The sequence below is a fragment of the Coptis chinensis genome, chromosome 8, assembly GCF_015680905.1.
Source record: "Coptis chinensis isolate HL-2020 chromosome 8, ASM1568090v1, whole genome shotgun sequence".
Classification (NCBI taxonomy): domain Eukaryota; kingdom Viridiplantae; phylum Streptophyta; class Magnoliopsida; order Ranunculales; family Ranunculaceae; genus Coptis; species Coptis chinensis.
The window spans coordinates 94,486,697-94,499,370 of record NC_141463.1 but is presented as its reverse complement, the minus strand read 5'-3'; the positions used below and the strand labels follow the sequence as shown (position 1 = coordinate 94,499,370).

The window sequence follows — 12,674 nt, the reverse complement described above, 5'->3', positions numbered from 1 at the left end:
AGGTTTTACGCGTTGAGCGAAGCGCTAAACATCAAAACATGTACCATTTAAACAAAGAGCTTTGACATAGAAGTGCGTTTAGCATTTGGAATGTATGCTTGGTAATCATATTTTCTCATTAACCTGAACTATTTGCCCTCGGATTGGTAATAATCGTTCGATGGAATGATGCTTACTCTGTTGGATGATTCATGATTGGATAGGATTAATGATCCACAAGTAGTCCACTGTAGAGCAAAATGAACAAACATCCTCTGCCAATAGTCTGAAGTCCATATCATATGGGTCGCATGTATAGTTAGTCAATAATTTGGTTTTTTGTCTCTCTCTCTCAGTATCCAAAAGTGAGTATTGCTTAACCATTTAATTTTTTTCTAAGAACCAGTCTTGATTAATTTAGTGTCTAGGAAAAGGAAATGATGTATTAGGTTATTATTTTCATGAAGATGGTGGTTGCGACCTCTTTGCCTTCTATCTAAGTATTCCAATATCAAAATTTATTACAGAAGTTGGAAAAAAAAAAAGAATGTACTAAAAGTTAGTTAATTGGTTATTTTGCGAATAAGATATTGTGAATTGAAAGAACTCATCAACGATTGCAGGACAACACATGCATGGCTATTTTTTGGGCCGTGCATCTTTAATTCCATTTAACAAAAGATTGATTGCCGTATTACGGTTGAAGCCTAATGTGTAAATGAAGTCGACTTCGGTTTTCATTCTTTTAATTTATTAATCAATCTTTTGTTATTTATGTACAATGCTTTTGTTCATTCATTCGACTTCAGGTTTTCATTCATTCGACTTCAGTTTTCATTTGATTCATTCTTTATGTACAATGCTTTATGTACACTAATAAAGCAAATATTATATGTACGCCTCTTTATGTACACTAATAAAATGAGGTCTGGTATATTGTTTGTTCTTTGAAGGAGCGGTTCAGTTCATGTGTTAATAATACCGTAAATATAACCTGTAAGTTCCCTCTTTATGTACGCCTCTTGCAGAAGACTGAATGTATAATTGTTCCCCTATTATTCAGCAAATATTATAAATGTAGATGACCGGAGCTTTGTGAACTCTACAAAGCTACGGGATCTCGAAATACCGTTTCTACCCGATTAAGCCCACTCTTTTTTTTTTTTCGAGCTCACTCTCAATGGCTAAAGCAAAAGAATACCTTCCGACTTTATCGAAGTCAATGTCTACCAAATGTTTTTGGATACATCTGCTCTTATTTTGCTATTCAGGCTAAAGCAAATGTTTTTTTTCCTTTCTTTTACTTTTATATACATGTGTCATGATCAAGAACATACCCAACAAATTCACGTATGAGTTTACTCAATTTATGCATTTTTCTTGTTTAATCTGGGAGAGATTGGTTAGTGTTTTATGGTTAGTGTTGATGTGTTTATATACACTTTTACTTTTATATACAATTTTATATACATGGGAGAGATTGTCGTAGGGTTTTATGGTTAGTGTTGATGTGGTTAAAAAGGGCTACTGACTTTTTCCTTCAAATGGATCGGATGGGTCTCTTTTACGTTTTTTTTTTTTTTTCAATCTCCCTTTTGAAAAGGTTTCGCCAGCTTTCAATCTGAGATCTCTTGGTTCCATTTTCCCTTGAAGGTTAATATTTTTTGGTGTCATTTTTCTTTTGCTCAAATTCAAAACACTTATGTTTTTTCATTTTTTGTTTTGGTGTAAAGTTAGGGTTGGGGCGGGGAATGGGGAAGACGACCTCCACTACCCTACTACTTTTATATATGTGGCATGGACCAAAAATCGCCCGATATATATCGGTATTTTGGTTTAACCGATATCGATATTTCAATATATATCTACCAAATATAGAACTTTTTTTCCGATATATATCAGAATTTCCGATATAAAACTTTATATTGCCGAGATAATTGATATATCCGATATTTACGATATATATCGTTTGACTTTTTGACCATTTTTTAATATAAATCCGATATTTCCAATATATTTCTGATATTTCCGATATTATATTTCCGATATATCCGACATTTTAAATAGTTTTGGACCAAGGACCAAAATATCGTCGATATATATCGGTATTTTGGTACACCGATATCGATATTTCCGACATATATCCACCGAATATAGAACCCTTTTTTCCCGTTTCCGATATAAAACTTTATATCGCCGATATAATCGATATGTCTGATATTTATGATATATATCGGTTGACTTTTTGACCAATTTTTAATATAAATCCGATATTTCAAATATATTTCCGATATATTTATGATATTTTCGATATTATATTTCTGATATTTTAAATAGTTTGGACTGGTCACCAAAAAAATGGATATATCCGATATATATCGGTTTTTGGGTACACCGATATATTTATCGATATCGATATTTTGGGCTTTGGTTTGGACTGGTCACAAAAAAAATAGATATATCCGATATATCCGATATATCCGATATATATCAGTTTTTGGGTACACCGATATATTAACCGATATCGATATTTTGGTCCTTGATATGTGGTCCTTCCGGCTTTTAGGCTCTTCCCACTTACAATGTTGACTTGTACAAGATTCAAAAATCACCAAGATTTTTAGAGAAACTTCTGTCTTTCAAAAATGCATGAGGATATTGGATTGTCTTCCACATGCTCTTCTTTGGGGTCCACCTTCTTTTACACTCGAACAAATGGCAATGATTTTTTGTCTAGCTTGAAGATTGGATTGACTTTTGAGTATAGTAATCAAAGTTCTACTATGTGTATGCTGAAATGTTAAAGGCAATGTTAAATATGTATGTATCCCTTATTGACTAATAATTATTCAGAAAATATTCTTTAACGTAATGTGTGATTATTTGTTTTCCTAATTTATTTTGTTTTATCAAACCTGTTCAACCCTTTGTAGTTTGGGACTTCAGCTCATTATACTCACCGGTTCTCCAAAAAGTCTCATGGGCGTATAGGAGCTAGAGTTGGAAGGTAAGCAAGGAAACCTTTTAGAACCTTTAAACGGTCAACATTTATGTTAGTTCTCCTAAAGTTTGAAATGTATTTTTTTTGTCTTTGGTTAAAAAAATGAAACTTTGAGTTGGAGAAAAGCAAAATAAGAGCAGATGACACCACTGAATAGTGTCCGTGTGTAGTTATATGTTTTTAGTACTCAATTTAGTAAATTATTTTAAATGTGTTAATTCTATTGTTTTAAAATATAGGGGGTTAGATGTCACTCAATTAATCTAAGTAAAACTCTTTCTTTCTTATGGAGGGAAAAATTTCCACCCGAAGCGATGTGGATGAGTTGAAATTTAAAAAGCAGGAGAAACAATGAATTCTAATGGGCGAGGTTATGATGAAGCAAGTAACTTACATGGGATGTTGATGGACTTTTTTCCTGAAAAATTTGCCTAGGCTTAAGCCCAAGTGCCAACTAGCCTACATTAATTGAGCTTACAACCGGTGGAGTCAGTGCTTTGTTCTATATAAGTTAAGAAGCTTACCCTATGGAGGAATGTGTGACCGTGGGTTTGGATAGGGGCCACGATAATTCCACTCTACTCCTGGGGGGTGTCTCATGGTGGAGACATAGGTGTTAACACTATTCGATTGCAATATAAGAGATGATGGTTATGAACAAGAAAATTCTTTTCGTTTATCTATGATTGTTCCGGATAGAACATGTACTAATCAATTTACTGATTTAGTGTGTTTTTAAGTTGCCTTTAGGTTTTGATTAAGCTGATCAAGTACATAATCACTGCTGCTTTGTCTTTTTTTTAGGCACCATTTTTTGTTGCAGATTTTCCTCTTAATGGTATGTTATCCCTACCCATCCTTTTTATGTTTGTTTCTACAGATTTTTATTGAGTATCTAGCTATTTTTATTTGTTTTCTGAGGATCCCATAGATAATGGTAAACGTCCAATGGACCCTTATAAGGACCTTTGCAAGAAAAACAATAATTATGTTCCAATTCAAGATGGACTCTACCTTCAGCCACCTACTCCTCTCAACGACACCTTTCGCTCCGGGTATTACAATCAACAATATCGTTATTGATAACTTCTATTAACATACTTTGAGTTACCCAAATTATATTAACACTCTTATTGGTTTCACATCATATTTTTGAACTCTCTTTCAAATATTTATAGCTTCCTACACAACCAATTCTTGACAAAGGAAAACGCCCTATGGACTCCTTTAAGGAACCTTCAAACCAAAACAAACATGTCTTTGTTGCCCCCCAAGATAGGCTCAATCTTCAACCGCCTCTTGGCTTCCAGGTATTTCTTGCTTGCATTGTCTTATGCTAAGTTGCATTGCCTTATTTATTTTTCTACACTGTTGCTTATGTATATTGCATTGTCTTATTTCTTCTTTTGCTTTATAAATGTGCAGCGCCCATCAGATAGTGTTTCTCTATCTCATCTCCCGCCATCCGGTTCTCATGTAAGATGAGCTTTAATTAAAATGTAATGCTATAATTGCTCATGCATTGTCCAAAAGGTGTTTTTGTACACTATAATTGTAGTAAATTCACTGCAATTTAATGTCTGCTTATATATATGTATACTATTTACCCACTAACTGTGTTGCATGTGGTTATCCATCTATTCATTTATAATTTGTTTTTGTTTTTGGGTCTTCGATCACTTATTATCATTGACTACTTTATTCATATATTTACATTCCACTAATACTAACTGCCATATTTGCTATTCGGTTGATTATACTTATAATTAGGTGCAGATAACAAATATAATGCTAGGACAGCGTGCTCGAAGGGAAAGAGAAAGGAGCACTAAACTAATTGGCAACTCAAACTTCACCATCCAAGGTGCACAAGTAGTCACACGTCATGTCATTGACCACCAACTAATGGGTTCAACATTGAATGGCTCTCCTTCACTTCCACGGACTCCACTTCAAACACTTCTCCGCCATCGGTTCTCATGTAAGATGAGCTTTAATTAAAATAATACTATGATTGCTCATGCATTGTCCAAAAGGTGTTTTTGTACACTATAATTGTAGTAAATTCACTACTATTTAATAACTTCCATTTAATGCCTGCTTATATGTATAATATTTACCCACCAACTGTGTTGCATGTGGTCATCCATCTATTCATTTATAATTTGCCTTTGAGTCTTCGATCACTTATTACCTTTCACTACTTTCTTCATATCTTTACATTTCGTGTTTTCTAATTTTAATACTAATTGCCATCTTTGCTATTATCCATGCATTCCTCTTTCTCCCACTCTATTCGGTTAATTATACTTATAATTAGGTGCAGATAACAAATAGAATATTAGGACAGCGTGCTCGAAGGGAAAGAGAAAGGAGCACTAAACTAATTGGCAGCACAAACTTCACCATCCAAGGTGCACAAGGTTCAACATTGAATGGTTCTCATTCACTTCCACAAACTCCACTTCAAGCTGACAAGCATCAAACACATAATAGTCCAGTTACACTTCATGCAACACCATACCGACGTCTTTCTTCTTCAGAGTCTCTTCGGAAATCTTTATCATTCCTTAATCCCGTAAGGCTATTTACGCTCCCCGAAGAACGTGTCACATCAAGTACCCATGCTGATTCATCGGATCAAAACAACACGTGAGTACTTCACTTAGTAGTTTTTCTTAATCAAAATCTATATATAACTCACTTTGTGCAAGTTTCATTGCGGTACATGTATCTCTTACGCTTCCTCATCCTTACCTCATGCAATTCCACATTCAACCAATGAGAACTTTGTACCAACACCGTCTCACCAAAATGCAAGGTTAGTACGTGGTTTATTACATCTTTCTCTTGGTTCTTTGTGGTTTGGTTACCATAAGATCCTACCTAACATCACAAGTTTCTTCCGTGATTCTGGCGCAGAAGCTGCAGGTCTTCTACCTCATCTTTTGTCCATCCAATATCACATTCGACAAATGCAGCTTCTGCATCATCATCAACTAACCGAAATTCGCAGTATACTTCTTCACAGTTATTGAAATTGGAATACCAAAAAAATGGCACCGTTGTCTAAATATATACAATTATTTCTCTTGTAGACAACAACCATTTGGGGATCCTGCACAATATTGTGAGGAGGTTCACAATAATGGTTTTGACCGTCCAATTTCTGCTAATAATGCTGACATAAGTGATGATGAAGGACGAAGTTGACAATATTGTTTCTAACCATCTGATTGAACAAGGAAGACACTCCTTGGGGAGAATGGATGTTCAGTGTCCATTTTGTAGTGCACTCCATTGGATGGATGAGCGACTAAAAGATTCATCATTATCCGTCCTCGATTAGGGACTTGTTGTTTTGCAAGGGAAAGTCAAATTGCCTCCACTACGGCCATTACCTCCAGCCCCTTAAAGCTTTATATGATGGAAATGATCGCAAGTCAAAATCATTTCGAAGTACATGAGACAATACAACCAAGCTTTTTCGCATTTACGAGCCTTGGAGGAAATGGCGTGTCTTTCTTGGGCCGAGGTCCAAGGCCTTTTACTATACATGGTCGGTTCGTCATAGAACTGGATCTCTAATTCCTAACACTGGGCAGCCAACTTACTCTCAGCTTTACATATATGATCCCAGTCTTTGCATTGGATATCGTCCAACCGTAATCCCCATTTGAACAGATGTTAGAAGATAATTCATGCAACTATGCTCCGGTATAATTGTTTTCTCGCTACTTTTGCCATGCATACGATGTTCTTAGATCGCCTCTCTTCAACATGGTGAGAACTTTAATGTACCTGCTTATTTGCATTCAGTGCTACTAGAGGCGACGTCGTTACAACTTGCCAACCGAGATGAGATTCTTTGTCATTTTACGGGGATGGCGTGGCGTAATAATATGAGGGATATTGTGATATATCTTAAAGGAGGGCAAGAATTCATGCGGATCGATGAATGTCATCCGGCTTACTTGCCTTTGCATTATGTGTTAATGTTTCCTTATGGAGAGCTTGGGTGGTCACGATATGAAGCGTTCAAATACTAATGACCGGTTGACCACGGATGGATTTCTACTCTTATCGGATATTTGCATACGGAGAATATTACGCAATCTTCGCGGGCACAAACCGTGTTTCAAGAGTTTTTGGTGGATGGATGGGCGGTGATGAAACGAGAACAAAATGAGATATTATAGGTTCTGACAAGACAAGCTTCGGTGAACTTTATCAAGGTATCATCGATGTTGCGGTGAAGCTTTCGACCCAAACCAGATTGGAAGACGAGTGGTCTTACCAAAGATCTTGTGTCGGCAGCCCTAGGCACATGTTCGAAATTTTTCGGGATTCAATGGCCATCACACGTTACAATAAACATCGATATATTTCTCACAATGATTTACGCAAATCCCCTTTGGGACGAAGTTGTTGAGGCATTGTCCGAGCACCAAATCGCTGAACTCATCGACGCCGGAGGTCGCGGGCTCGTCTTTGAACTAAAGCGAAGGGCCTTGATGAAGGAAATTAAAAAGAAAGGTGTGCTTGGTAACTGCCGTTGCACATGTCTACACCATTGAGTTCGAAACGCGGGTTGGCCCATATGCATGCACTTATATATCTTCGACATTTCGACAAGATCCGTGATACCGCTCAAGTTGATCGCATTGTATGTGCGAGTTTTCGATCCGGAAACCGAACTCGAAGTTATTTCGGACCGTCCCTCACATGTATGGTTCATGGTCCATGTGGACTAAATAATCCTAACTCTCTCCGTGCATGGTAAATGGTAGATGCAAGCATCACTATCCCGGACTTTTGCAGGATGCTACCACCATGGATAAAGATGGATATCCTATCTACCGCCGTCGTGACAACGGTAGATCATATATTAATGAGGGGGCATACAGTTGATAACAGGGATGTTGTTCCTTATAATCCTTATCTTTCTAAGATGTTCAACTGCCATATTAATGTCGAAGTTTGTGCTGGGATCCGTTGTGTTAAATACATTCACAAGTATATATTTAAAGGGCATGACATGACAACAATAGTGTTGAATGAGTTGGATGAGATCCAACAATATTTGGATGCGAGATACATTGGCCCACCGGAAGCAGTTTGGAGATTATTAAGTTTCCATCTACATGAGGAGATTCCCATAGTTGTGCGCTTGGCACTTCATCTCCCTGGAATGTACCGCGTAGTTTATAAAGCTGATGAACCAATACATGATATACTATCAAGGGTGGAGCACCAAAAGTCAACTTTGACTGCCTTCTTTGATTGTTGTGCATCAGATTTAAGAGCAAGAAGCCTCACTTATCAAGAGTTCCCCGAATACTATGTCTGGAACAAACAATCTCAGACTTGGACAAGAAGGATACGAGAGGGAAAATTTGCTATTGGTAGAATATATTTCGCCAGTCCTAATTCCGGTGAGCGATTTTACCTATGCTTACTTCTAACCGTTGTAAAAGGACCTCAATCATTTGATGATCTGAAAAGGATTGGTAATGGTCCTCCCCTTCCAACTTTTAAAGATGCATGTGTTGCACGTGGACTTCTAGAAGATGACAGCGAATGGGTGCAATGTCTACAGGAAGCTTCAGTCATGCAGACTGGATATCATCTTCGCCGACTATTTTGTGTTATTCTCGCAGAGTGCAATCCTTTGCAACCCCAAACATTGTGGAATGATTTTTGGGAAAATATATGTGATGACCTTCCACATAAGCTTCGCACAATGTTCAACATTCCAGAACCTACCCCTGCTGAAGTGCAAGATTATGGTTTATTTCTCTTAAATGAGATTTTGATAGAGTCAGGTAAATCACTGGCTAATTTCCCTCTAATGTCGCTGCCTCTGTTAACTACAAGATGGAACTTAGTTATTGCAAACCGACTCATATGGGACCAGCGACAATTTCAGTTTGATCCTCAAAATGCAAAAGCACATGGCAACAGGGTTCTCCTAAATGCAGAGCAACGCTTTTCATATCAAACAGTCATATATTCCGTTTCCCAAAATCTAGGGAAACTCTTCTTTTTGAATGGAGCAGCAGGAACAGGCAAAACTTTTGTTTACAACACAATCGCTGCTACGTGTCGTGCTGAGGGGCATATTGTTATTATGGTCGCTTCATCTGGAATAGCTTCATTACTATTGGCTGGCGGTCGTACTGCTCACTCGACCTTTTGCATCCCACTAGATATTCTTGATACCTGCGTTTTGTGGGTTTAGTAAGAATTCAATGCATGCCGAATTATTCAGGGGAAGCTAAACTTATTATTTGGGATGAAGTCCCAATGCAAAATAAGTTTTGTGTGGAGGCGATTGATCGCGACGCCGGGATACCAGCGACAATAATAAACCTTTTGGTGGATTAACGGTTGTACTTGGTGGTGACTTCCCGTCAATGCCTTCCGCTTATACCCAAAGGGGTTCGAGAACGATTGTGCATGCTTCCTTGCGGTCTTCCTTCCTCTCGAGTCACATTCATGTTCTAACTCTTGCCCAAAACATGCGATTGGAAAATGGAAACTCTGCAAATATTGCGTTCGCAAATTTCTTAATGGAGGTACCAAACTGTGTATTTTTCTTTGTACTATTTTGCTTAATATTGATATTCATTTACATCATTCTTTGTACTATTTTTATTCGTACTAATATTCATTACTATTTTATGGTTAATTAGATAGGAAGTGACCCAAGCGAGACAGTTGAACTACCATCAACAATTCATCAATGTGCAAATCTTCAGGATCTCATTTCTACTACATATCCTCAGCTAAATCAACCTACCACAGTTACACCGGAATATTTAACTGAGCGCATAATTCTATCTGCACGCAATGATGATGTCAATGATATTAATGCAGCAGCTTTAAATATGTTCCCAGGGGAAAGTACTCTCTTTCTAGCTGCAGACAAGCTGGCAGACGATATTAATCAATACCCAAATGAGTACCTAAACTCACTTGATCCAGCTGGTCTACCACCGTTTCGTCTCAACCTAAAAGTTGGTTGTCCTATAATGTTGTTGCGAAATATTGCTCCCAAAGATGGATTATGCAATGGAACCCGATTGATGGTGGTCCACTGTCGACCTCACGTTCTTTTCGCAAGAATTTTGACTGGTGAAAAAGCGGGCAATCATGCATTTATTCCAAGAATATCTTTGTCACCGTCGTCTTCGATTTTCCTTTTCATATGACAAGAAGGCGGTTTCTGTATGCGTGTTGCTTATACAATGACTATAAATAAGTCACAAGGACAATCGGTGAAGTATGTGGGGATTGACCGCCTTGGAAGTTTTAGCCACGGTCAATTATATGTCGCGACTATCAAGGTGCACTTCTTGACGAGTAATCGGTATTCTCCTCCCTCCAAATTCGGGAAAGTCACACCCCAAACTTTGTTTACCCAGAAGTCTTACTATAATCCGTAAGTTCTTTTCATTTATAGTCACGTGTTGAGTAGTTACTCATTGAATTTATAGTCATCAAATTGATACATTTGTATTTGCACTTACTTGGTTAATTTGCTTCGTTCAAATTATGTAGGTTTTGCGAATTGGTGTGTAATTACATTTTGTCAGTATTGCGTTGAAGAACTTTTTGCGAACCTTGGTTAGTTTTTCCCCCCTAATTTCTTCTTTTTGATCTTACAACACCTGAATATATAGTTCTATACAAATCTATTTCAATTCCTACTAAATGGTGACGTCTGTTTATATGGTATTTAGCTGAACGAGGAAATTTCAATTCTCATATCTTCAAACTTAGTGATCTCTGCTGATTCTCAGGTATGTTCCTTTTCATTTTTTCATTTTTCCTTCCCTGGTCTTTCTCTACTTATTGTGTTGTTTAATTTTTTTCATCCGTGAACGTGGTGATGGGACCTTGGCCAATCACTATAACTTAGTGATCTCTGCTGATTCTCAAGTCAAGTGAAACAGGTAACATCTCTTCTCTTATAACTCAATCTCTTTGATTTTCCATGTAAAGATTCAGTTCGTTTTAAAATCGTTTAGCCAGAGATGAATTATTTGTTTTCTTCTATGTAAAGGTTTAGTCCGAGCTTCTTCCTGGTGTTGTTTCTGTGTATTTATTTGCTTATTTATTAAGGGTTCTATTTTTTGGTTTTGGGTTTGTCGAAAAGTATTAGTTTTGATTGATTTGAGCTTTGATTTGGTTCTGCTCCTTTTATAGGTATTTTAGTGCAGGTAGCATTTCGGTGGCTATTGTTTGTTCTTTGATTTATTAGTGTTGTTACAGAAAGTCGCATTTATGGAACTACCCCAATGGAAACTTTAGGAAATATGGTATATGTATACATTGTAAATATCATTTGTTAAGGGTGTGTAGACCTTTTGATAGTTATGGGACTCGAATGTATGTATTTTACTTGTGTTTTCGGTAATGACTTTGTACGAGGTGCTTTGATGATCCGCATTAGTCGGGACATTCAAATACTTTGGCGATACTAAGTCATAATGTTGAAGTGCTCTCATTTTGTAAGCCAATTATTTGATCGCCTCATCATCCGTCGAGACGGTTAAGTAACTGGATTAACCAATGAGAAATATGTGATTGTGATTTTCAGGTTATGGGGGTTTATATTTATGAAATGTCAAAAATAGGAGGAGATCTTTGCCAAAATTTTACTATAAAACCACGTGTCATAGGTTTGTAATTGTTTGAGTTTTGGGAAGCGTTACATATTTGCTTGTTCCAAAACTTAAAAGAGTCTAGAGGTGAATACAATCGTTCATTGTTTCACTTCTAAATTGTCAAATTCTTCTTCCCTTCATTATATATAGTATTTCCTACTCACTCTATTTAGCAATTTAAAACGAGATAATTACATACTTTTTTTCGATGAAGTTTCCTTAAGGCTTGGGATTTATGATAATGACCTTGACATTGGCTTAATGAGGATGGGGTTTCTAGAAGAGTTATGATTGTCAACAATGTTATCTCGTACTTTTCGCTACTTTTTTTGTACTTGGCGTACTTTTGTGGGTGCTCTTTTTGGTACTGTTTTGATGTCCTCATTCAAACCACTTGTGGGAGTCTGATTATTTATATGTTTCTCATATTGTTCTTATTTCATTTGGTTTAATTGGTGTTCTTCCATGTTTAAGTCCATTTAGATGAATGAGTCTAGAACATCTATGCAAATCACTACCGGATTTATTGAATGAGAATTGTCTTTGCAGCCTTTTAACATGATCCAAAACATTGGAAAGTCATAAAATAATGGGGAGGTTCTATCCAAATTACCCCTTAGGTGGTTCAAGTTAGTGTGATGTCGAGTTTCTCAACCTAATAATCATTCTTGACCATAAATGGAACAATATCCAGTATAATAGAATCAAAACGGGGAGGGGGGTGTGTTCAAGTTTAGGCTGCTTCTACAAAGTTAGCGTCGCAGGCGACTCTATCAGTGCCGTACGGCATGGGCATACCCTAGTATAAAATAACGTGGAAAGAAAGCTTGAAAGTACAAACTTGTATTATTTAGATTAATGTTATTCATTCGGATAGGACAATCCAAAGAATTGGTGTAACTGGTAACAAGTATTTTATAAAGGCTAAATCTACTGTGCGCGAGATGTAGGCTACGCCCTCACATCTCGGCCACTCATCACAAAAGGGGTGCGTGTGTATTGTATCAAGAAGTAGTGATCCA

At 37.0% G+C, this 12,674-nt stretch overlaps 1 protein-coding gene and 2 long non-coding RNA genes across 4 annotated transcripts; all 3 read left to right on the top strand.

Moving 5' to 3' along the window:
• Window positions 1–4,156: 4,156 nt before the first annotated feature.
• On the top strand, window positions 4,157–4,932 carry LOC147484618 (uncharacterized). Its single transcript, XR_015203475.1, has 3 exons — window positions 4,157–4,290; window positions 4,406–4,456; window positions 4,751–4,932. It is a non-coding gene; the product is annotated as an uncharacterized LOC147484618 (long non-coding RNA).
• Window positions 4,933–7,823: 2,891 nt separating this feature from the next.
• LOC147484617 (uncharacterized) lies at window positions 7,824–9,221 on the top strand. Its single transcript, XM_086579777.1, has one exon. It carries the CDS (start codon window positions 7,824–7,826, stop codon window positions 9,219–9,221), a length of 1,398 nt encoding a protein of 465 aa, XP_086435903.1.
• A 1,131-nt stretch (window positions 9,222–10,352) lies between these two features.
• Window positions 10,353–11,054, top strand: LOC147484616 (uncharacterized). Of its 2 annotated transcripts, XR_015206424.1 has the most exons (4): window positions 10,353–10,424; window positions 10,544–10,609; window positions 10,726–10,785; window positions 10,905–11,054. It is a non-coding gene; the product is annotated as an uncharacterized LOC147484616 (long non-coding RNA). The 2 variants fall into 2 exon arrangements; XR_015206423.1 differs by having other exon boundaries at window positions 10,726–11,054.
• The last annotated feature ends 1,620 nt before the right edge of the window (window positions 11,055–12,674 follow it).

Coding starts and splice junctions, on each gene's coding strand:
- LOC147484617 (XM_086579777.1), top strand. CDS start 7,824: ATGGATATCCTATCTACCGCCGTCGTGACAACGGTAGATCATATATTA.